General features: G+C 45.4%; 2 protein-coding genes and 1 long non-coding RNA gene across 6 annotated transcripts in view; 1 reads left to right on the forward strand and 2 right to left on the reverse strand.

Annotated features, from left to right (window-relative positions):
• LOC102158363 lies at positions 33-9239 on the forward strand. 3 transcript variants are annotated; one of them, XR_299253.3, is made up of 4 exons: positions 33-315; positions 926-1052; positions 8586-8645; positions 9118-9239. It is a non-coding gene; the product is annotated as an uncharacterized LOC102158363 (long non-coding RNA). The 3 variants fall into 3 exon arrangements; XR_001304410.2 differs by lacking the exon at positions 9118-9239 and having other exon boundaries at positions 8586-8824; XR_001304409.2 differs by lacking the exons at positions 8586-8645; positions 9118-9239 and having other exon boundaries at positions 926-1053.
• Positions 5225-10982, reverse strand: LOC100513233 (uncharacterized serine/threonine-protein kinase SgK494). Its single transcript, XM_003131766.5, is given in 13 exon segments — positions 5225-7558; positions 8005-8115; positions 8230-8318; positions 8404-8493; positions 8604-8631; positions 8889-8929; positions 9114-9218; positions 9454-9523; positions 9877-9945; positions 10078-10161; positions 10256-10359; positions 10362-10503; positions 10870-10982. Coding segments are annotated over 13 exon segments (1215 nt in total). The 5' UTR covers positions 10927-10982; the 3' UTR covers positions 5225-7333.
• Positions 5229-24704, reverse strand: part of KIAA0100 (KIAA0100 ortholog) — a 39631-nt gene continuing 20155 nt past the window's right edge. The window contains exons 25-43 of one of the 2 annotated variants that reach the window (XM_003131765.5): positions 24367-24524; positions 23876-24082; positions 19075-19174; positions 18654-18836; positions 17908-18029; positions 17267-17422; positions 17064-17185; positions 15775-15955; positions 14346-14432; positions 13786-13896; positions 13512-13647; positions 13277-13407; positions 12991-13092; positions 12582-12716; positions 8889-12158; positions 8604-8631; positions 8404-8493; positions 8230-8318; positions 5229-8115 (exon numbers count right to left, since the gene is read on the reverse strand). In XM_003131765.5, the coding sequence (XP_003131813.3) occupies positions 11976-12158; positions 12582-12716; positions 12991-13092; positions 13277-13407; positions 13512-13647; positions 13786-13896; positions 14346-14432; positions 15775-15955; positions 17064-17185; positions 17267-17422; positions 17908-18029; positions 18654-18836; positions 19075-19174; positions 23876-24082; positions 24367-24524 (2114 nt within the window). In that variant the 3' untranslated portion in view covers positions 5229-8115; positions 8230-8318; positions 8404-8493; positions 8604-8631; positions 8889-11975. Of the gene's footprint in view, positions 8116-8229; positions 8319-8403; positions 8494-8603; positions 8632-8888; positions 12159-12229; positions 12717-12990; positions 13093-13276; positions 13408-13511; positions 13648-13785; positions 13897-14345; positions 14433-15774; positions 15956-17063; positions 17186-17266; positions 17423-17907; positions 18030-18653; positions 18837-19074; positions 19175-23875; positions 24083-24366; positions 24525-24704 lie in introns of those variants that run through there. The other variant, XM_021067478.1, reaches the window with a different exon arrangement.

Raw genomic sequence — 24704 nt, forward strand, 5'->3', positions numbered from 1 at the left:
GGGCGGGGTCTGCATTGGCCCCGCCCCACCGGCTCTCCGAGCTCGCGCACTCTGTGGGCGGAGCCCCCAAGTCCAGACGCGGGCAGTAGGAGCGAGGCACGTCAGGCGCTGGGTAGATCTTTCGGCCTCGCTGGAAGGAGGGTACCGAGGTAGCTGGCCAGTCAAAGACTCCATCCCTCTTCTTCCAGTAGGCCACCCTCACACCCTGTCCGAAAAGTTGTCTCCGTGGCCTGGCCTTGGGAAGTCTCTCCTCAGCTTTACCTCAGTTACCTCAGTCTCCACCGGCAGGGACCGGCCTGGGGTCTAGAAGGGAAGGTGAGTGGAGTCTTTTTCACTGAGGCAGTGGCGTCCGCACATAGGCCCTGAGTCCGTGATGGCCTGAGACGTGGTTCTCAGCCAACGCTGTCATTTAACCTCTTCAGAATTTCTGGTGTTTTCTTGGGACTTAACTCAGGGCCCGCAACAAGTTGACTGGAACAATGATAGCTCGCAGGTATTGAACATTTATTAGACACCTGCTACTCTTCCAAACGCCTTTTATTTTTTGTTTGCTTTTTTTGGTTTTAGGGCCGCATTCGCTGCATATGCAAGTTCGGTGGCATATGGAGGTTCCCAAGCTAGGGGTCAAATCGGAGCTACAGCTGCCAGCCTATACACCACAGCCACAGCCATGCAGGATCCGAGTGGCGTCTGCAACCTACACCACAGCTATGACAATGCCAGATCCTGAACCCAGGGATAGAACCTGTGTCCTCATGGATACTGTTTGGGTTCGTTAAGGCTGAGCCAGGACTGGAGCTCTGGACAAATGCCTTTTATATCTTAACTCCCCATAAAGGCTTATGAAGTAGTTACCGTAAATATCTCCATTTAGCAGAGGTGGAAACTGACTCACAGATAATGTCATTTGCCCAATGCTCCACAGGTAGTAAATGGCAGAGTCAAAATTGGAACCCACACTACGGACTACTACATTCTACAGTCAGCTCGAATTCCCCCATATGGGAAATAAGCTACTGGAGGTGAGGTAGATGTTTGGAAACAGCCTAAAAGTAAGTATTCAGTTATAGTTTGTGGTAAAGTATGTTCCTTTGAACACTCATGGCACCTTATTTACACTCTGAAGTCATGAATTTGGAAAAGGCAATAACCCAGAAAAGAAAAACTACAATGCTTTGGACTGCAGGGCTTTCAGGGGATGGGCTTCTCTAGAACTGTGTTGTCTAATACCTTAGCCACTAGCCACATGTGGCTAAGTGAGCACTTCAAATGTGGCTAGTCAAATTGGGATGTGTTATAGGTATAAGATACAAACTGGATTTTGAAGACTTTGTATGAAAAAAAAAGTAAAATATTTTAAAATACTGATTGCATGTTGAAATGATATTTTAAATATATTGGGGTAAATAAAATACATTAAAATTAATATGTTTCTTTTTACCTAATTTTTAATGTGACTACTAGCAGGTTTTACTTAGGATGCTTACATTATTTCTATTGGACAACACTGCTCCAGAAATATGATAGTCCAGCCCAAAGGCAGTAGATAGCAGTTATTTGAATGGAAAACTGAGAAAAAGACAACATAGGAACACAAACATGATGATGGAGTTCCCACTGTGGAGCAACGGGATTGGCAGCCTCTTTGGAGCACTGGGTCACAGGTTTGATCCCCAGCCCAGCACAGCGTAAAGATCCAGTGTTGCTGCAGCTGTGGCATAGGTCAAAACTGTGGCTCAATCTAATCCCTGGCCCAGGAACTCCATATGCCAGGGGTGGCCAAAACAAAAAACGAAGAAAGCAAAAAACACAAACTTGAGCCTGGGATTCTGAAAAACTCAGCAGAGGGAATCCCATGGTATGTGTACTTCTGGTCAATCAAAAGATCCAGCAGGCGTTCCCGTTGTGGCTCGGTGGTTAACGAACCCGACTAGTAACCATGAGGTTGCAGGTTCAGTGGCTGTGGTGTAGGCCGGCGGCTACAGTTCTGATTATACCCTTAGCCTGGGAACCTCCATATGCTGTGGATGCGGCCCTAAAAAAGTCAAAAAGATAAAAAAAAAAAAAAAATCCAGCAAATAAAATAAGGGTGAAAATGGCAGTAAAAACAAGATAGAAAACTCTCAAGTTCTGGTAGTAAATTAGTAAATGCTTGTATTATAGGAAGTGTGACTTGGAATGCTTAGTCCTTGCTGGTATGTCAGATGCCAGGTGAGTAGCCAAAGGGAGATGGTGCTTCCAGCAGCAAATCAGGAGGGATATGGAGGGGTAGGAAGAGAGGGAAAATACTATTGTAAATAGGCAACATAAGCAGAATTAATTTGAGGTTGTTCTGCATTTTTAATTTGGTGTTTTTCAAATTATAAAAAAAAAACAAGAGATTCCTGTTGTAGCAAGTGAAACAATACAATGCAAAGACATACTAAAGTATTAATTTGTAAAAATCTAATTATTAATTCAAAGTAGTACCTCTGAGAAGTATCCACAAGGTGGTTCTGAGTGAACTCAAGAGTAAAACTGGAATTTTTAGCTTTGCTACTGTGTATGAGAAAGCAGTAGACAAAGGAGACAGTATGACAGCTGCTAATCAGTGGGGCTCCATAAATCAGCAAAACCCATGGAGAGGCCAATGGAATATGAAATAATGATGTATCTCAGAATTTAAGGAAAGCCAACCTACAGGGGAAAAGGTGGCATGCTTTTTTGTAAATAAAATAATCATTCCTGATTAATCTATTAGAACTCTTCATAGGGGCTGTATGTTTGCTAGGACTGCCATAACAAAGTACCACAGACTGGATGGCTTAAACAACAGAAATTTATTTCCTCAAAATTTTGGAAGCTAGAAGTTTAAGATCAAGATGTCAACAGGGTTAGTTTCTTCTGAGGCTGCTTTCATTGGCTTGTAGATGTCTATCTTCTCCCTGTATATTCACATGGTCCTCCCTCTATATGTCACTTCAGGTTGTATATAAAAAATTCTTTTTGGAGTTCCTGTTGTGGCTCAGTGGGTTAAGGATCCATTGTTGTCTCTGTGACAATGCATAGCCTTGCTTAGTGGGTTAAGGACCTGGTGTTGCCACAGCTGTGGTGAGGGTTACAGATGTAGCTTGGAGCTGGTGTTGCCATGGTTGTGTCACAGGCCAGCAGCTGAAGCTCAGATAAACCCCTGGCTCAGGAACAATCATGTGCTGCAGGGGCAGCCATTACAAAAAAAAAAAAAAAATGTTGGGAGTTCCCGTTGTGGCTCAGCAGTAATGAACACAGGTAATATCCATGAGGATTTGGGTTCAATCCCTGGCCTCACTCTGGATTAAGGATCCACCATTGCCCTGAGCTGTGGCGTAGGTTGCAGACACGTCTCAGATCCCTCATTGCTGTGGCTGTGGTGTAGGCCGGCAGCTGCAGCTCAGATTTGACTCCTAGCCTGGGAACTTCCATATGCCACAAGAGTGGCCCTAAAACAAAAAACAAAAAAAATTTTTTTTTTGTAAGTGAATTTCATGTGAATAAGTCAAAGGTATTTATTTATAGATGAGTGTTTCTGAATGGGGGTGGAGGGTGGTGAGAAAACTGCCTTTCAGGGATGAGTATATCAAAACTAAGGGTAGGCATGGAGGCACTGCTTTTCTTTTTCTTTTTTTTTAGTTTTATCGAAGTATAATTTGTTGTTGTTGTTGTTGTTGTTGTTATTGTTGCTATTTCTTGGGCCGCTCCCGCGGCATATGGAGGTTCCCAGGCTAGGGGTTGAATCGGAACTGTAGCCATCGGCCTACGCCAGAGCCACAGCAACGCGGGATCCGAGCCGCGTCTGCAACCTACACCACAGCTCACGGCAACGCCGGATCGTTAACCCACTGAGCAAGGGCAGGGACCGAACCCGCAACCTCATGGTTCCTAGTCGGATTCGTTAACCACTGCACCACGACTGGAACTCCCGAAGTATAATTTTTTTAAAAAATTTTATAGAAGAATAGTTGATACTTTTTCAAGTTATGTTTTGTGAAACTTTGATTTTCTGTCACCACCTCCACTGTACCCTGAGAGTCACTGCTGTTATGTACCACTGATTGAAGAGAGTATGTTTAAAATGTCATTTGAGGAGTTCCCGTCGTGGCGCAGTGGTTAACGAATCCGACTAGGAACCATGAGGTTGCGGGTTCGGTCCCTGCCCTTGCTCAGTGGGTTAACGATCCGGCGTTGCTGTGAGCTGTGGTGTAGGTTGCAGACGCGGCTCGGATCCTGCGTTGCTGTGCCTCTGGCATAGGCCGGTGGCTACAGCTCCGATTCAACCCCTAGCCTGGGAACCTCCATATGCCTCGGGAGCGGCCCAAGAAATAGCAACAACAACAAAAGACAAAAAGACAAAAGACCAAAAAAAAAAAAAAATGTCATTTGATAAGAAATGTTTCAAGCTACACTTACATGATCATGATTTCTAAGCTATCTAACATGACCTAGGAAAAGGAGGAACCCTAGTGACATTATGTTAACCATGTCCTCAAGACCTTAACCCAATATGCTGCTGTGACCAGAGAAGCTATATAATGTGGGTGACCTAAACAGTACTTAGCACTGGGCCAAATACACAGTATCATAAAATCATCTTCATCTACCCTCTAAAAAAACCATCACAGAAATCTGAAACCCATCCCTCAGAATGAAGAGAATCTATGGTTAGGAGTTCCCCTTGTGGCTCAGCAGTAACTCAGCTAGTATCCATGAAGACTTGTTTCAATCCCTGGCCTTGGTAAATGGGTTAAGGATCTGGCATTGCCATGAGCTGTGGTATAGGTCGCAGACGTGGCTCAGATCCTGAGTTGCTGTGCCTGTGGCATAATAGGCTGGCAGCTGTAGCTCCAATTCGACCCCTAGCCTGGGAACGTCCATATCCCAAGGGTGCATCCCTGAAAGAAAAAGAAAAGGAAAAAAAAAAAAGAGCCTGTGGTTATAATCCCCTCACTTTATATATTAGGAAACTAAGATCCAGGGAGTTAAAATGATTTGTATGAAGACAGTAAGATATTAATTGGTGGGCCAAGGCATCAGCTCTCCTAAATTCCAATCTAACATTCTTTACTATGTTATAAGACATTAATTCCTATTTCTAGTATTCAGGGTTTTTCAATCCAATATGCAGTTCTAGTCATTACACTTTAGAAAATATGTAATAAAGCTAAAAAAAAAAGTATCTAAAGAGAAACAATTGAAATATTCAAAAGGATTAAGAATGCATTCTTTTATTTTTTTATATCCCAACCTCATTCTAAAAGGCATACAAAGATGAAGATAATCTAATAAGATAAATAAAAAAGACTAAAACAGAAAAATGAGAATAAGTAAAGGTAGAAAAGGAAGATGGAACCAAGAATGTGGCTAGCATACAAAACATAACAGGAGGTCCTAAGCGTTTGCTGGAGGTGGGCCACAAACTGGGCTCTAAGTGGTCTTGGCATCAATATGAAAAGAAAAATAGAATCAGTTGAATATTTACTATCTTTAAGGAAAAAAAAACAATTAGCAATTCAGGAAAAGCATAACTGAGTTCAGAGAAAATTTCTCCCATGCATCCTTAAATAGAACATTATGAATTATGATAAACACCCTTTACAGTATCCACAGCAATTAAATTTCATAGGGATTTTCGTATGGATTGCCAAAGTGTTATCCAGAAAAATCAGTTCTACAGAGGCCAGTAAAATGCCAGCTATGTACAGGGAAAATCTGGCCTAATCCAAGGACAAACTGATAGTACTCAGAGTACTTCCCAGACTCTCTTTGAGAGATCAGATAGAACTGAAGAATAATGAAAATTAAGTAACTTTTTAAGAACCTAGTCTAAAAAAAAATGAAAAGATCATAAAGGTCAGAAATGTATACAAATTTTTTTTTTTTTTTTGGTCTTTTTGCCTTTTCTTGAGCCACTCCCACGGCATATGGAGATTCCCAGGCTAGGGGTCGAATCGGAGCTGCAGCCTCTGGCCTACAACACAGCCACAGCAACGTGAGATCCCAGCCGCGTCTGCGACCTACACCACAGCTCACTTAAGGAAACGCCAGATCCTTAACCCACTGAGCAAGGCCAGGGACCAAACCCGCAACCTCATGGTTCCTAGTCAGATTCGTTAACCACTGAGCCACGACGGGAACTCCAGGAATGTATACAAATTTAAGGTCCAGATGATTTTTCTTACTAAAGAAAATGTCATGCCTCTTAATCCCTTGGTTTGCCCATCACAAAGAATCCTGGGCAGTCTAGGGAAATGATCAGTTTAAAGGTCATTTCGTTTTTCAGAGGTTTTATTCTGGAAAAAACATGGATAGCTATTCCAATTACCCCTAGAAAAGACATTTAACCCACTCATGTTTCATTTCTTATTCTCTTCCTCATAGTAGGTTATTAGATTCACTTTTAATATTTTTTAAAATTAGTCTGGAGAGGTCCCATTGTGGCTCAGCAGGTTGAGGATCCAGTATTGTCTCAGAGGATACAGGTTTGATCCCTAGCCTCACTCAATGGGTTACGATCTGACATTGCAGCAATCTGCAGAGTAGGTTGCAGATGCAGCTGGGATCTGGTGTGGCTGTGGCATAGGCCACAGCTGCAGCTCCAATGTGACCCCTGGCCTGGTAACTTCTATTTGCCTCAGGTGCAGCCATAAAAAGAAAAAAAAAATTAAACTGGCTTTGAGTCTCCAGATCATATGTTTTACCTGTATATTTAGGGGATGAATTAAATGCCAGATTTTGAGACCTCTGAAAAACATTCATACTGCTTATGACAAGCCTATTAAATACATAAATAGCACCTTGGGAACCCATAAGTATTGTTATTGCTCACGAAAGGAAACATGGTACAGAAACAAGGGGAAGGAAAAGTGGAATAAACTTGTGGCTAAAAACTGCAAAGTATAAATGCTGGAGAAATGAAGCAAAGGAAAGGTCCACACTCTAAAATGTTGAATTGAGAGATGGGTTGTATGATACGGTAAGGACCAGGGCATTATGGCTGCCAGTAGCAGAATGCCCAGTCTGAACTCTGGTCCAGCAGCTACAGAACAGAAATGATAAGAGGCTACAAAGTAAAAACAAACATCAAGTTCCTGCTGCAGTGGGTTAAGGATCTGGCATTGCCACAGCTATGGCATAGGTCTCAGCTGCAGCTTAGATTCAATCCATGGCCCAGAAACTTCCATATGCCATGGATGCAGCAAAAAAAGAAAAAAAAAAAAAAAAAAAAAGAAAAACTGGATCATCAAAGGTGGTCATACTGAGTTGGCAGTGGAGGATGTCCTCAGGTTTCCAGATAGACCCAAACCTATTGTAGAGGAGCTCAAGCAAGGTTGGGGTGGACCAGGTAGGACTCCAGGTTACATTCAAAGTCCTTGAAGAATATGGACTCTGATGATGGACTGGACTGGGTAGCTTGTGTCTCCAAGACCAAGTTCACTGGATGCTTCTGTAGGAGCTCTGGGTCAAAGGCCACACCCCGAAAGAAAGGGTGGACCTGAAAGTGATGCAAATAACGTAGACGGTGGAGGGGATTCTGGCATAAGAGCTGAAGGGAAATAGAGCATGATGAATGAGAGACTGGGATAGGAAAAAGACTGGGATAGGAAAGGGACTGAACACAGAAGCTGGAAAAGGAGAAAGTTCATGGATCTGTGGAGGGCAGGGAGAAGACCCTGAAAGAGCAGAGGATATGCAAAAGTGGGAGAAACAGGCTAGTCTGGGGGCAAAGGTAAGACTAAAGGTTCTGTATTGGCAAGAGAGCAGCACTGGCCCACTCTCAGAACTAAGGGTGGGGAGGAGCTCTGGAGGACCCGGAATAAAATCTGAAGTGCTGGTTAGAAGGCAGGTAGTGAAGTGGTCCTTGATCAAGTTGGAACCCCCACCACCACCACCACCAATAATTAATAAGAGAAATGGGGAAATATCATTTCAGTGACAGCGTGAGAAGTGAATGGTTTTATAGCCAAGAAGGGAAGTCATGCTCACCCTTACCTCATGAAGCAGGAGAGAGAGCCCCTGGTTAAGAGAAGCTGGGATCTCAGAGTCACAGTGGGTCACACTTGCCAACATGGCCACATGATCTCTCTCTGCGGGTACTGGGAACTGTGTTAAGGGGTGAGAGGGTGTCATCGCTTAGTAAGAGTAAGACACACCTTATTCTTCCCAGCACAAGGCAACTCTTCTCTTCTCTGCCCAACATCACTACTATTCTCTCACCTTTCCAGTTGCCAGAGAGAAAAGCAAGACACCCAGGGACCACCAATCAGCGGCATGGTTGTAAGGCCCTCCACTCAGGACCTCTGGGGCTACAAATTTGAAAGATACTTGTCACTGACATCTGTTGGCTATCCTCCTGCCCAATGCTTACCCATCAGCTTTAGCCTCTCTCACCCATGTACTGAAGACTGCCACAGATAGTATAGGCTCGGGCTCCCTGGGGCAGGTGGCGAGACAGACCAAAGTCTGTCAGTTTCAGATGGCCTGTGAAAAACAAAGCACTAGCACCACTCTGTTCCAACCCTCATCAGCCGTGACTTATTCCCATACTGAGGTACCGCTCATTCTGGGTCTAGGAAAAGAAAAGGACTTACCTCGTTCATCCAGAAGGATATTCTCCATCTGAAAAATCACAGGTGAGACGTTATTATTCATCCTCTTCCTTTCAATGCTTTTTCATCATGTGTACCCCTCCAGCTGAAGAAGATGCCCTACTTAGCATTCAGGTCTGTATTTGGAAGGTCCTTGCCCAAATCCTTAACAAGCATGAGGGCCCCAAGTTCAGCTGTTCCTCAGCAACTCCTCCCTGCCTTCTTGGACTTGTTGAAACTCCTTACTAAAGTCCCTCCTCAAACGAAAAACAAAAAGCATTTAACTACCTTCACATCTCGATGGATGATACCCAAGTCATGGAGATAGCCTGTGGATGACAGCAAGCATAGGATGTGCTGAAGCTCTCTTGTCCTTTTCGGTTTCCCTGTTAGTTCCTGTCCCATTCCTATCCCCGTTCTTTGACCTTCAGCGTTAATATAAATTCTTTTCTCTCTACCTCCATCCCCCCTTAATTCTCCCCTCATTTCCATTACCACTCCTGTTTCACTTACACAGCACCAGGATCAGCTCAGCAGCAAAGAGGCGGATGGAAGCCTCAGCAAAGCAGCCAACAGTGGACCACAGGGAGTACAGATCTGTGCTGCAGTAACTGCACACTGCAAAGCACCAGAAGTCTAGGCAATATTTGGGGGCTACTATGCCTGGGCTCAAGGCATCGTATACCTCCTGCCCAAACTGATGCCACCTGCTGTTGCCTTTCCCTCTGGGAGAGAGAAGTGCTATAAGAAGAGGAACATAGCAAAAGCAGAACAAACCAAAAGGAGGGGTGATCTCAGGTGAGGCGTATGGGAGAAGGACCCCTGGGAAAGAAGAGAGAAGCCAATCACTCACTAAGGAAGAGGTGCCGTTTCCCCTGCCAGCTGTCCCCGAAACTGTGTACAAAAGGGTGGTTGATCTGTCGCTATGGATGAAGAAAACAGGAAGTTAGTAACACGGTCATTGAGGATCAAGACAGCCAAATCAGGATTCATCTAGTTGTACAGAAAGGAAGCTGCTGTCTCATCTCTCAGTTCAGGTGAACTAAATAGTCAGGATTGCCTCTGATAATCCCATTACTAAAGAACACACTGGGACATGTTGAGAGATTTCCCTGGCAGGACCTAGGATTACTGATAGCTACTTTTCCTGAGATTTACTGGTTGAAGCAGAGGGACAGGTCAGAATCAGGAAGAGCAGGACAGTTGGATAAAAAAGGTGCTTTTTCCACCTGTGGTTTAGTTCTTCCTATGATCCTTTCCAGGGCTTTGCGCATACCTGGATGCTAACTTCCTCTTTGCACTGCCTCAGGATGTCCCTCTGCAGGACCTTTGCCTTGGCCACCACCTATAAAGGGAGAGGAGTGATGACTCCTAGAGGGGAACAGTGCTATTTATTATATATTCCTCCCAGACTTTCTGGAATCGAGATCGGAGGTAGTGACTAGAGAATAAAGTGGAAGAGTACCTAGGTCCCTACCTTCACTGCAAATACTGCTTTCTGATCACAATCTAGCACCTTGAGGACTGTTCCAAAGGAGCCTTTAGCCACAAGGCCTAAAATCTGTACAGAGAAATGGAAAACAGAGCAATTGAGACTCTGGTTTTTAACTTTCTCCCCCAAAATGAGACCCCTTCCAAGGATTCCATTGACCTACCTTCAGCTGCTGATGCCCCCTAAGAGGCCTCATAGGAAACTCTGGCAGAAAGAGGTTGATGAACTGAGGCACTGGCCACTCAGGCAGAGGCTTCTCTACTAGTAGGGGGCTGGCCCCAGGGGCTCCTGGTGTAGGCACCGATGCCCTCGTAGTCCCCACAGCTCTTCCAGACCTGACCTGGTGGTCCCCACACCTGACCAGAGGCTCTTCCAGCCTCGGACCCAGGGGCCCTGGATGTTGCCACCCTGCTGAGAACCAAGGAAGCCACTAAACCTTCTGCCCCTGAGGCATTCCAGGTTCTGCCCATCTTAGCAGACTCTCCCTCAAATCTCAACCCTAGAGATGTAATTTTGAGCCCCGGGCAAAATTGCCATTGCTCTTGCTTTGGACCAAGGCTTAGATTTCCTGGATACAGGAGAATTCTCTAGGAAAGCAGTATTTGGACATATTCCCCATCAGGCATCAGAGATTGAGCCTGTGCCTCTCCATATGGGGCTGGGATACTTTCATGGTATAACCTCTTTGCCCCACTCCCACAGCAGACATCACCAGTCAGTTCCCAGGCCTCAAGCCCATGCCTCCTCTAAACAGACTGCCACAGCCCCACAGCCTACCTTACGAGGAGCAGCCATCTGGGCATGTTGCCCCTGCCGACAGTTCACTGTTCCCATCCCCAGTCTGTGCCTCCTCTCTCTTTCCACTAAATCTGCTGTCTCAGTTATGTAAGCAATTCCTCCCCCAATGCTGTATTGCGCATGAGCCCCACCTCTCTTCCTTGTTGTACATGATTAGAGATGCAAGTCATACAGCCAAATCTCACCCTTATCACCCAAACGTATCCCCACTGGTTGAGAAAAGGCTTACAGCCAGGACTAAAATGTGCACAGACCTATCAACATGGGACCAGTGTCACATCAGATCAGGAAAGTATCTGTGATACAGCTTCAGGCAGGAGGGGAGAGGCCACCCTCACTAGAGTGGCAGCTAGTGTGTCTTGGAATGATGGGGAGGAAAGGATACAGGTTGAAGCCATACACTCAATACAATTAAAAAAAAAAAAAAAAACAGCATCAAATTTAAAATATATTTTTTCTCTTTAAATTTTTTTTTTTTTTTAACCATTCTTCAGGGGATACCCCAGGGAGAGGGACCCATGGCCAGCCCTGTCCCCTATTGCCATTCTCCCAAGTGAGCTTGGCACAGACTGGGGAGAGGCTGATTCTCCCCAGAACACTAATACCCCTTTCATACAAGGCAGTGGGTGAGAGACAGATCAGCCCCTCCCCTCCACTTTCTGGCACAGAGGGAGAGAAGTTATACTTAGAAATATATATATGTGCGTATATATATATACTTTATATATATATATATGTCTGTTTATAAAAATTTATCACACTTGATCAGAACTGTGCCCCCACACTTTCAGGTGACCCCAAGGGAACCATATTCTAGCCATGGGGCCATTTCCTGGGTCTTGCTCTCTTGATGCCTCTCTGCCCTGGGCCTGCTGATCAGTGTGAGGTAGAACTCAGCATTATTAGCCACCATGTTCTGCAGGGAACAAGGCAGCTGCTAAAAAGCAGGGCCTCTCTCCACAGGACCCTGTGGCCTCCTGACCCCCACAAATCCTGATGGATGAAGGGAAGCACCTCCCACCCCCCAAGTCCCTGGGGCCTGAGCCAAAGTCAGATCCTGTACTGCAGCCTCTCGGATTGCCGGATCACTTGCGCCTGCCAAAGATGGACTTCTTCCCAGGGTTCTTGTTGCCCACACTTAAACCGATGAGGAGCCGGGCTTTCTCCTCCTCTTCCTGCTGTTGCATGTTGAGGTCCGACTTAGTTTCTAGCTTTCCCCGGACCTCAGCCCCTGTTGCAGGCTTCAGCCTTAGCTTCTCTTTGATTACCTGATAGGTTAGAAAGGAGTAAAAGGGAAGGTAAATATTAATGGGACAGGCAGAATAAATCAAGTAGACCAAGTTAATAAAGATTTATTAAACTTACATAGAGGCTCAATGGGGCAATTCAAATTATAAAATCTCTGCTTTCAAGAAGCTTACAGTCTATTAGAACCCATTCTAAACATGAAGTTGTGCCAGCCCTCAGTTTACTAAAAGTCAACAGTAGTTAACATATATAACACTCAGTAAACATCCAATTTAACCATCTGAGCAAAGTCATGGAGAGGACAGGGATAAAAGTCACTCATTTCATTCACGTGTCCCTTCCCAAAGCTGCTTGTTAATACATCTTAGAATGAAATGCTCCTGAGCAAAGGATCTGCCTGCCAGCCCCTGCTAACCAAACAGCCATGAACTCTGCTGGGATACCTGGGCAACCAGGGCTTTGCGGCTATCCCTCTTGACAGCCATGGCAAAGTCTAGCCATGTCCATGTGTTGTTGTGGTACTCCAGACAGGGCAGCACCAGTTTAAGATCACCCCAGTCCACACTGTTCTTCTCACCCTGCAAGAAAAAGAGGGGGAAGGGAAAGAAGAGAGGAAAAAAATACATCAGCTGCCATTTTTAGTCCAAGCCAGTACCTGAGTCTTAGCACCTTCCTAGATTTTCCCTTATCAAAGGCTGGTAATGGTACTGATTCTGAGGGCCACAAAGGGAACAGCAGATTTATCACCCACAGACCAGTCTTCACAAGCTGAACCACCTCCCTATCTTTAATCTCTGATCTTATCTGGTACCCTCCCTATACTGTTCTAGAAAGTGCTGGGGAATAGCAGACCTTGTAGCTGACGCACAGTGGAACCTGTGGGATCTTAATGTAGATGAAGGAGTTGTTCATGGCAGCTCGCTCTTTCATCTTGTCAATATCATCCACAGGGTGCTAGGAAAGACAGGAAAAAAGACTGGGCTCCTGAAACCATCACAAGAAACTCAGGACCCCAAACATGTCCATCTCCTTTCACCCCTGGAGTAGACTGAAAGGAAATAGAAGAAACCCTCAGCCAGGCCAAACAAAGTACCCCAGGACTTTCCCATTTTGCTGTCGTCAGGGGCATGTCTGGTACCTCAGGTGCTTTGCGAAATGACCTTCTGACCCCAGAACTCCGATTCAAGCCCTGTGCCACACCCTTCCCAGGGCCCAGTGGTGCTGCATCATCTGTTGCAATCAGCTGCCGAGGCTTCACCACTGGTATTCCTATGAAAAAGCAAGTACAAGAGCATTTGTCCTCTTTCTGAGGCTTTGGCTATCTCTGGGGCTGCTACCCCAGTCTTCTGGAGCTCCACCATTAAAGTTCTCACCAGTAGTCACCAGTTTGGACTTATCTTCTTCATCACCAACCTCATCATCTTCCACACTTCGGCCAGGAAAGAAAAAGCCCATTATTCTATGGAAGAACTGGTGTGTCAGCTGGATGGTGAGAGGCACCACATTTACCTAAAGAGGAAAAAGGCTGAAGAAGCAATTAAGCTCAGACATCATCCCTCAGTTTACCTAACTAACCTTAAAATAACAATACATAGATAGCTTTTGACTGCCTTCTGTTCCTGGGTCCCCAAAGGACTGTTTACTAACCTCAAAGTGCTCCTTAACAGATATACCCCCAACAGGGGGCCGGACTTTGCTGAAGAGGCGAAGTGCTAACTGTCGCCCAGACTGGCAGGAGCTCTGGGGCCGCAGGACTACCTGTAGAATAAAGAGTGATAAATCAGGGAGTTCCTGTTGTGGTTCAGCAGGTTAAGAACCCGACTAGGATCCATGAGGACGTGGATTCAATCCCTGGCCTCGCTCAGTGGGTAAAGGATCCATCTTTGCTGTGAGCTGTGGTGTAGGTCACAGATATGGCTCAGATCCTGCATTGCTGTGGCTGTGGTGTAGGCCAGCAGCTATAAGCTCCAATTCGACCCCTAGCCTGGCAACTCCGTTATGCCACAGGTGCAGCCCTTTAAAAAAGAAAGGGATAAATCAACCTGCAAATCCTCTGCAGACTGAGAAAAGAAGCAATGATCTTGCTAAGTTTGGACCATCTCAGATCACCACATGTTTCCCAAAGTGGGTTTATGAGGAAGGGTCACCACAAATACTCAGTGTTAGGAAGCATATGAAAGGGCTAGGATTAGAGAAATAAAACTTGCCTTATAGACAGCATTGGGGAGGAGGTTATTCATAGTGAACCAGCCCAACTCCAGAAGATGTTCTGCTGTGTCATCAGACTTATTCACCTACAAAGACAGAGTCCCCCCATCCCCAATCCACTATAGCAAGCCTTTCTCAGGAGCTTGCAAGAGAATTGCTACACATCTCATCGGTTTTTCAGGTTCTACATATAACTTTGCTATCTCTTTCAATTTCATAATTAATGCACCCTCTAATCCAGTATTTCTCATGGAAACTAATGGCCAGGGCACTAAGTGCCAGTGGTACTTTCCTGTCACTGTGACATTCAAAAATGGTTCCAGCAAGTTCCCGTTGTGGCTCAGCAGTAACAAGCCCAACTAGTATCCATGAGGATGCGAGTGTGATCCCTGGCCTCACTCAGTGGTTCGGGAATCTGGCATTGCCATGAGCTATGGTGTAGGCCGTAGACACAGCTCAAATCCTGCATTGCTGTGGCTGTGGTGCAGGCCGGCAGCTGCAGCTCCAATTCAATCCCTGGCCTGAGAACTTCCATATGCCATAAGTATAGCCCTAAAAAGTGGGGGCAAAAAAAAAGTCTCAAATCATTTCCAGATGTTTCTGGGGGGTTTGAAAATAGTGAATAATGTCCTCTCCTCCATGCCATGGGTAATTGCAAGAAAGCTTATAGCATGGCAAGTTTTTGGCACTGCCATAGCTGTGGCGGAGGCTACAACTGAGGTACAGGTTCAGTCTCTGGCCCGGGGACTTCCACATGTCTCATGTGCAGCCAAAAAAAAAAAAAAAAAAGAAAGTTGGAAAAAAATGTTGAATGTCATTTTAGAAGTAATGATTCTATTCTAAGGTGGACTTGGAAAAAAATAAAAATAAAAACAAATAAAATGGAGTTCCCGTTGTGGCGCAGTGGAAATGAATCCAACTTGGAACCAGGAAGTTGCAGGTTCAATCCCCAGCCTCACTCAGTGGATTAAAGATCCGGCGTTGCCATGAGCTGTGGTGTGGGTTGCAGACGAGGCTCGGATCTGGCCTTGCTGTGGCTATGGGGTAGGCCAGCAGCTGTAGCTCCAATTAGACCCCTAACCTGGGGACTTCCATATGCCACGAATGTGGCCCTAAAAAAGCAAAAAAAATTAAAAAATAAGCTGGACCTGGAAGATTACTTTACTCTGGGCCTCATTTCTAGGGATAATCTTATTCAATGAGGGGGGCATCGGATCAAATTCATCTATATCTGTATTATTTAATATTACAAACAAATGTGTATAAGGGGCACTCTGCTCATGTTTCTATCATTATTAATAGTCCTTAATATTATTGTTAATAATCACATAATAATCAATCCTTTTATCTCTTTTTGTGAGTTAGACTCCTGAGAAAGGTCATGCCTCTCAACACAGCTACCTTTGTGCGACTGTATATAACCAATACCTTGCTGTAGAGGAAGCGCTGCAGCTCCAGTTCAGCAATTCCTAGCTGTCCATCTTCCTCTGTCAAACGCCATCTTGCCTGAGCAAAGTAGAACTCAGTGCGGCGGACCACACTCACATCTTCCTGCTGCTTTCGCAGCTCCATCTTGTTGGCCTGCTGTAACTGGAAATCCTTAAAACACCTATAAGTGGACAGGAGGGCCAAAGCTAATTAGTAAGGGCAACAGTATTTGGTTTTAGGGTTGGGGTGGTATGTCCTAGAATGATGCAGGAGGTAAACTCAGAAATAGATCTATTTTATTTTAATTTTATTTTTTGTCCTTTTGTCTTTTTAGGGCCATACCCGCAGCATAGGGAGGTTCCCAGGCTAGGGGTCTAATCGGAGCTACAGCAACGCCAGATCCGAGCCGCGTCTGCAACCCACACCACAGCTCATGGCGATGCCGGATCCTTAACCCACTGAGCGAGGCCAGGGATCGAACCCGCAACCTCATGGTTCCTGGTCAGATTCATTTCCATGTGCTACGATGGGAACTCTGAGATAGACTTATTTTAGAACAGCTATTCCCTAAATATCTTCATTGGATTTATTGCTCCTCACACCGAGCCATGGGAGCACAAATCGCATCTTTCAGTTCTACAGCTTCTAAAAGTCATCTGTCCCTACTAATGACCCCTATGATTGTATCTGCAATTGTGTTCCTTACTGATCAACCAAGACATTTTAAGTTCAGCTGCACAGAATCAAGGCCACAAAAATGATCTTTCCAAACTACCTATTTTTATCCTTTCCCTGGAAGTACTCTAATGACAATCCTAAGAAAGGGCTCTCCTCTTCTCAACCTATTGACCAAGTCCAGCAAGGCTCATCAAGGAAGAGGTGCCTGAATCTACTACATCAGCCTTTGATGATATACGTAGACCTAAAGACTATCAGAACACAGGCACAAGAAATTGACTCCAACTGGGGCATTAGAAAATGGCACAGGAGTTCCCGTCGTGGCGCAGTGGTTAACGAATCTGACTAGGAACCATGAGGTTGGGGTTCGATCCCTGCCCTTGCTCAGTGGGTTAAGGATCCGGCGTTGCCGTGAGCTGTGGTGTAGGTTGCAGACGCGGCTCGGATCCTGCGTTGCTGTGGCTCTGGCGTAGGCCGGGGGCTGCAGCTCCAATTCGACCCCTAGCCTGGGAACCTCCATATGCCGCAGGAGCGGCCCAAAGAAATAGCAAAAAAGACAAAAAAAAAAAAAAAAAAAAAAAGAAAATGGCACAGAAAGAATGCTGTGGCACCTGATGAGGATATTCAGCTCTTCACTTTCTAGCTGCAGGTTGGCCTTCTCCTGGTTTAGCTGCAACTGAAGCTTTTGGTTCAGGTCAAGCAGGTTCTCGTTCTTGCTGTCATCCTGCAAAGACTAGGGAGCCAGAAATGGAGAAACTGAGAGATTTCCTTTGTCCTATGAGACCCCCTGTCCTCAGATTGGCTGGGTGACTACCTTCATGATAGAATACATCTGCTTTTCCAGCTGCCGGATCTGGGCCACATGCTGCCTCACAGCTTCCTGTAGATGTAATATGCTGCTGCGCTGCTCCTCAGGATTGCTAGAAATCTCAAGCTGGAACCTGACTCGCTGCTTCTTCTCACTATGCTCCTAAAGGAATGGAAAAGAAAATGAACAAGACTTTTTAATAGTCCAGTCTTGTAGTAAAGGAAATAGAGAAAGGAATAAGAAATGATGATCTCTTCTGGAAAGCTCATCTTTATCTATCACCACTGGTGACAAGAGTAAGGGGCAGGCCAATGCAGAAGATTTGGCAATGTGGAATTCATAATAAGCCAGTCCCACAGGGTAGGGATAGAGGTGGAAGTAGGAAGAAGTAGTCTATTGTTTTTAGAGGTATTTAAGTAACTGAATAAAGAACTGATCAAGAAAAACAAGTAAACAACTCTACAGTTTGAGGGACACTCAGACCTTTTGTAGACAACTGAAATGTCAACTGCTGCTGCCTGAAAGGATATACCAACCACAAGGCTTTTTCAGTTTGAAGCATGGCTTTTCTTACTGGACCCCAAATAAAGCACAAAGTCTAGGTGTTCCTGTGAGGCTAATGGGTCCCGATAAGGGCCGATACTCACCTTCCGCTTGGGTTCTACATGGAGCAGCAGATTGTTGACAATGTCCAGGATCATGGCATACTGCGCCGGGTTGGTGGAGATTTCCAGCTCATGATGGATGAGGGTGAAGGTATCCACAGCCCCTAGGTAATTTTTAGCAACTAAATAAGAGACTCAGTTTCTCCCTAAATATCTACCCCATCTCCTAACCTGTATTTGGAACCACTTCTGTTAATTAACCCCCTGAAAGGGCTTGCCGCGAGATGCTCATGGGTAAAAATGACTGCTTATTTTAGAGTAAAAAAATACTCATTCATTCCAGTTCTCTCATAGCAGAATTTACAAAATGTAAAGCAAAGTGAAATGTTAATGCCCTATGCAGGCTGAAACTCTTTAATAACACTACTGACTCAAAATTACTAAGAAAATAACTACTTTCGGAGTTCCCGTCGTGGCACAGTGGTTAACAAATCCGACTAGGAACCATGAGGTTTCGGGTTCGATCCCTGGCCTTGCTCAGTGGGTTAAGGATCTGGTGTTGCCGTGAGCTGTGGCGTAGTTTGCAGACGCGGCTCGGATCCCATGTTGCTGTGGCTCTGGCGTAGGCCAGTGGCTACGGCTCCGATTAGACCCCTAGCCTGGGAATCTCCATATGCCATGGAAGCAGCCCAAGAAAAGGCAAAAAAACCAAAAAAAAGAAAGAAAGAAAATAACTATTTTCACAAGTTCCCTAGTCACTTTCTAAAAACCTTTCAAGCCCTGAATACCTTCCTGTTTCTTTAGGAGATCTTCCTTTTCCTGGTTCTCATGAACCTCAGGTGGCTTAATCTGTGTTGCCAGCTCGGGATCAATGTCATGGCTGTAACTGATATAGTACATTCGGCAGTTGCAACGGGAAATGATCCGCTGGACTTGCTGGGCTTGTTGTGCCTCAGCTGGCTGGTTCCAATCTAGGAAGAGGTAGGAAAGAAGAGATAAGAGAAAGACATTCTTAAAAAAAATATTGTGAGAGCCTCCCGCTAATGCGTGATGTCTAGGGAACTTCAGACACTTGCTTTTAACATAGCCTAACACAAAGTGGTCCTACTCCACACATATTAATCTTAAGAGTAGGTAAGGAAATGAGGCCCCTTCAGGACACACATCTGCCACTCCTAACCACATGATGAGGACGAGGTTAGAACTGACCTGTGGTGGTAGTAACCATGCCTCCCACTGCCTGCCCGCTCTCCATCAGCTCCTGCACAGAGTCCAGACTACGCTGCCGGTGCTCCTCGATATTCTTTACCTGAAGACAGAGATACAGGCACCTTTAACTTCTAGAGGACCAGCAGCTTGTCCTGCCCAACTGGGTCACAGATTTCCATAATGCGAATATAACATTTACTATCTAGGAGTTCCCGTCATGGCTCAGTCATGGCTCAGTGGTTAACGACTCCGACTAGGAACCGTGAGGTTGCAGGTTCGATCCCTGGCCTTGTTCAGTGGGTTAAGCATCCAGCGTTGCCGTGAACTATGGTGTGTGTAGGTTGCAGACGCAGCTCGGATCCCACGTTGCTGTGGCTCTGGCGTAAGCCAGCGGCTACAGTTCCGATTAGACCCCTAGCCTGGGAACCTCCATATGCCTTGGGTGCAGCTGTAGAAAAAGACAAAAAAAAAAAAAAAAATTTACTATCTACACAGTCACTGCCTGGACTAACTTGAGGAAGTTCCCAGGGTAGAGGACATATGTCTTCTCTCCTGGCACAAACCACCCAAATTCTCCAAACCCAACTAAGTTACATGCACATTTTGCAGGCCTCAGGCCAGAAAAATACAGGTTATATTAAAACCATATCATGTCCCAATTGGTACAACAGTGTAAAGCAACTATAATTTTTAAAAATTAAATAAAAATAAAACTCATATCATATCCCACCTTACAGCTATCAGGAAGGCTACTGTCAAAAACAAAAAGAAGGAGTTCCCATTGTGGCTCAGCGATTAACAAACCCAACTAGGGACTTCCCATCATGGCTGAGTGGTTGGCAAATCTGATTAGGAACCATGAGGTTGCGGGTTTGATCCTTGGCCTCACTCAGTGGGTTAAGGATCCGGCGATGCCGTGAGCTGTGGTGTAGGTCGCAGACGTGGTTCAGACCCCCAGTTGCTGTGGCTCTAGCGTAGGCTGGCAGCAACAGCTCCAATTAGACCCCTAGCCTGGGAACCTCCATATGCCGTGGGTGCGGCCCTAAAAAGACAGAAGACAAACAAAAAAAAACAAACCCAACTAGCATCCACGAAGACTCAGGTTTGACTCCTGGCCTCACTCAGTGGGTTAAGGATCCAGAGTTGTCATGAGCTATGGTGTAGGTTGCAGACGTGGCTCGGATCTGGCATTGCTGTGGCTGTGGCATAGGCTAACAGCTATAGCTCCACTGTTGCTGTGGCTGTCGTGTAGGCCGGCAGCTACAGCTCCGATTTGACCTCTAGCCTGGGAACCTCAATATGGCGTGGGTGCAGCCCTAAAAAGACCAAAAAAAAAAAAAAAAAGAAAGGAAAATAACAAGTGTTGACAAGGATGTACAGAACTGGAACCCTGCGTACTGTTGACGGGAATGTGAAATGGTACTATGGAAAATAGTAGGCAATTTCTCAAAACATTAACAAAAGAATCAGTATTATGATCCAGCAATTCCACTTCTGGATACATACCGAAAAGAATTAAAGGCAGGCTCTCGAAGAGAAGTTTGTACTCCAATATTCATAACAGTATTATTCACAACAGCTAAAATATGGAAGCAACCCAAGTGTCCATCAGTGGATGAATGGCTAAGCAAAATGTGGTATATACATACAGTGGAATTCAGGTTTAAAAGGAAGGAAATTCTAACACAGGCTACAACACGGATAAACCTTGAAGACATTATACTAAGTGAAATAAGCCACAAAAAAGACAAATATATCTGAGACGTGTGTGTGTGTGTGTGTGTGTGTGTGTGTGTGTGTGGTCAAAATCAGAGAGACAGAAAATAGAATGGTGGCTGCCGGGAACTGGGGGAAGGGGAAAGTGGGGAGTTATCGTCTAATGGATGTATCTGCAGTTCTGCAAGATGAAAAGAGTTATGGAAAGGATGATGGTGATAACTGTACAACATTATGAATGTACTTAATACCACTGAACTATAATGATAGAATGATAAATTTTATATTATGTATATTTAATCACAATTTTTTTAAATGGAAAAAAAATCAGATCATGTCTTGAGCAAAAAAATTCATCAGAACCAATGACCTCTGGGGTTCCCTTGTGCTGCAGTAGGTTAAGGATCCAGTGTTGGCAGCGGCTCAGGTCACTGCTATAGTATGGGTTCGATCCCTGGCCCAGGAGCTTCCACATGCCATGGGTACCACCAAAAAAAACCCCCCAAAAAATCCCCCAAAAAACAACTTCCCACCCACTTTTGTATTCAGGTTTGGTATTCTTTTTTTTTGGTCTTTTTGTCTTTTGTTGTTGTTGTTGCTATTTCTTGGGCCGCTCCCGCGGCATATGGAAGTTCCCAGGCTACGGGTGGAATCGGAGCTGTAGCCACCAGCCTACGCCAGAGCCACCGCAACGCGGGATCCCAGCCGCGTCTGCAACCTACACCACAGCTCACGGCAACGCCAGATCGTTAACCCACTGAGCAAGGGCAGGGACCGAACCTGCAACCTCATGGTTCCTAGTCGGATTCGTTAACCACTGCGCCACGACGGGAACTCCAGGTTTAGTATTCTTGCTGTTTTCTGTCTTCAGATCACTCTAACACTGTTGCCATAGGGGATGGGAATTAAATTCATTTGACTCTGCCAAGCAGAAGTCAAAGTGAACAGAATGAGTAATATGAGAACAACATAAACAATCTGCTAAGTCACAAAAAATTCACATAGGAAGGCAAGATCAAAGTCCTTCCCATGTAAGCCAAGGACTTTCCACTTTAATGCTAATATCACAGCCTGAGGGAAAAAAGTTCACTTGCAAAAGAAGGCAAGCCTAGAAGCAGCAGAGGCCCAGAAAAAGCCAGATAGGGAGCTCCTGCATAGCTCATCCTGCCCACCTCTACATGAGCAGTTAACATCGTCTATGCCTGTCTCTGAGACTGCTGGTATAGAGTACTACCTGCCTGAACAATATATCAGCATGGCCTTTGTTTCTTTGTTTCTTTCTTTCTTTTCTCTTCTTTTCTTTTTTGTCTTTTTTGCCATTTCTTGGATCGCTCCCACAGTATATGGAGGTTCCCAGGCTAGGGGTCTAATTGGAGCTGTAGCCACCAGCCTATGCCAGAGCCACAGCAACGGAGGATCCGAGCCACGTCTGCGACCTACACCACAGCTCATGGCAACGCTGGTGCCTTAACCCACTGAGCAAGGCCAGGGATTGAACCCGCAACCTCATGGTTCCTAGTCGGATTCGCTAACCACTGAGCCACAACAGGAACTCCAACATGGCCTTTCATATTACCAATAACCTGACCCTTACTTGCCTTGACATCTGGTTATAATTTATACTTTATATAATTTATACTTGGGGTTGCCTGGATTGAGCCTTAAGGTCCCTGGAGTAAGAAGCATCAGCCAGGGAGGAGGGATAAGCTTTATCCCCACTGAGTAGAATGAATAATGACATTATCACACTGGTCCTTATCAGATGTAGTTGGCTCCAATAACTCATTTGGATGTACCACGCCCAGCACAATGTAGACACTTAACACCTATGAAATTAGTAACCACGGGAGTTCCCGTCGTGGCGCAGTGGTTAACAAATTCGACTAGGAACCATGAGGTTGCGGGTTTGGTCCCTGCCCTTGCTCAGTGGGTTAACGATCCGGCGTTGCCGTGAGCTGTGGTGTAGGTTGCAGAGGCGGCTCGGATCCCGAGTTGCTGTGGCTCTGGCGTAGGCCGGTGGCTACAGCTCTGATTGGACCCCTAGCCAGGGAATCTCCATATGCCGTGGGAGCGGCCCAAGAAACAGCAAAAAGACAAAAAAAAAAAAAAAAAAAAAAAAGAAATAAGTAACCATGATGCAGAATATTGGGCAGGTACATCTCATAACCATCCACTTTCCCAATAATTCTGATGATATTATATCCTAGAAATTATAGTGCAAATTCAGTTTTACCAAATGATGAAAATTTGTAGCATAGTCCCTGCCAACTGCTCACAGCCTCACTTAACAAAAACATTACCTTCACATATACTAAGACCTCCCCAGACAGACTTAAAGAAATGATAAGGAGTTCCCGTCGTGGCGCAGTGGTTAACGAATCCGACTAGGAGCCATGAGGTTGTGGGTTCCGTCCCTGCCCTCGCTCAGTGGGTTAACAATCCGGCGTTGCCGTGAGCTGTGGTGTAGGTTGCAGACGCGGCTCGGATCCTGCGTTGCTGTGGCTCTGGTGTAGGCTGGCTACAGCCCGATTGGACCTAGCTGGCTCCATATGAACCAAAATAGCAAAAAGACAAAAAAAAAAAAAATGATAAACGGATTCCGTGGCGCAGTTACAATCGACAGACATGAGGTGCGGTTCAGTCCTGCCTGTCAGTGGTCATTCCGTTGCGTGAGCTGTGGTGTAGGTTGCAGACGCGGCTCGGATCCCGCGTTGCTGTGGCTCTGGCGTAGGCTGGCAGCTACAGTTCCGATTAGACCCCTAGCCTGGGAACCTCCATATGCCGCGGGAGCAGCCCAAGAAATGGCAAAAAAAGGCAAAAAAAAAAATGTTCCTAATTTTCCTGCTGGGAAAAAAGAATTTTACCTTGCAATGACATAGTATAGCATGAGATTAAAAAAAAAAAAAAAAAAAAAAAAAAAAAGCACTGTGGGTTTTCAAATCACAGGCCTTGAGCCCTCCTGCAGTTTTGCTAACCTGGTAGCAACAGGTTCTGTCTTGCAAGGATCTTGCAAGGTAGTTTGTTGAAAGGGTCCAACTATGGAAAACCAGGGATATATTGGGCCTTCCCAGCCCTGCTGACTAACCTCTAACCAGAGCTGTCGGCCATCCTGCTCAGTGGGGCTGCTTTCAGTGGTGGCAAAGTATTGCATGCCATCCAACAGGCAAGTCCAGGATGTCTTTTGCTTCAACGTGTCACCATACCAGGCTGGATGGTGTTGGCACTGCAGCAGCTGGGCTTTGGCAGCTGACACAATGACACAGCCTTCTGTCTCTGCTCCACGAAGAACCATCTATGCCAGAGACAGAAACAAAGTCACAGCACCAGGACCACCAAGAAGATGGGAAAGTTAGTGAAAGGATTTTACCAATGACTGCAACTGGGTCTAATTCTGGCTTACTGAGTGAACTCCACTGGTTTTTAATAATAGAAATGATCATCCATGATACCTGTTAGAAGGAATAACGTTTCGGAGTTCTATCCACCTATTCTTATTTAGAGGTGGGGGAAGGTAAACGCATACGATTATGATCTAGCTCAATGTTGGGCAGGGGTGCTCTGGTAAAGAGAAGGTACCTGGCAGTTGACCAACTCAATAAGGCAGTTTCGGTTATATATGTCATCCGTTTGGCAGGCAGCAATGCCACACAACTGGTCACTCACACCTGACTCCTCTTCTGTGAACACGACAAACCTATCTGTCTCTTCAATTAGCTTCTGCAACATGTAGGTGCCTGGCAGAGAAATAGGAAGTGGGGGAAAAGTCAGAGTCAAAAGAGAACAAATCCAAGACCAAACGGATTTCCTTCGATCTTTCTAGAATGTATTCTCAACCTGCAACTCCAGCCCAGCCCACTCCACCCCTTGACCCCTGATATGGATTGTCATTTCATTTTCCTTCAATTTTAGTAAAA

Source organism: Sus scrofa, chromosome 12, assembly GCF_000003025.6.
Source record: "Sus scrofa isolate TJ Tabasco breed Duroc chromosome 12, Sscrofa11.1, whole genome shotgun sequence".
Classification (NCBI taxonomy): Eukaryota; Metazoa; Chordata; class Mammalia; order Artiodactyla; family Suidae; genus Sus; species Sus scrofa.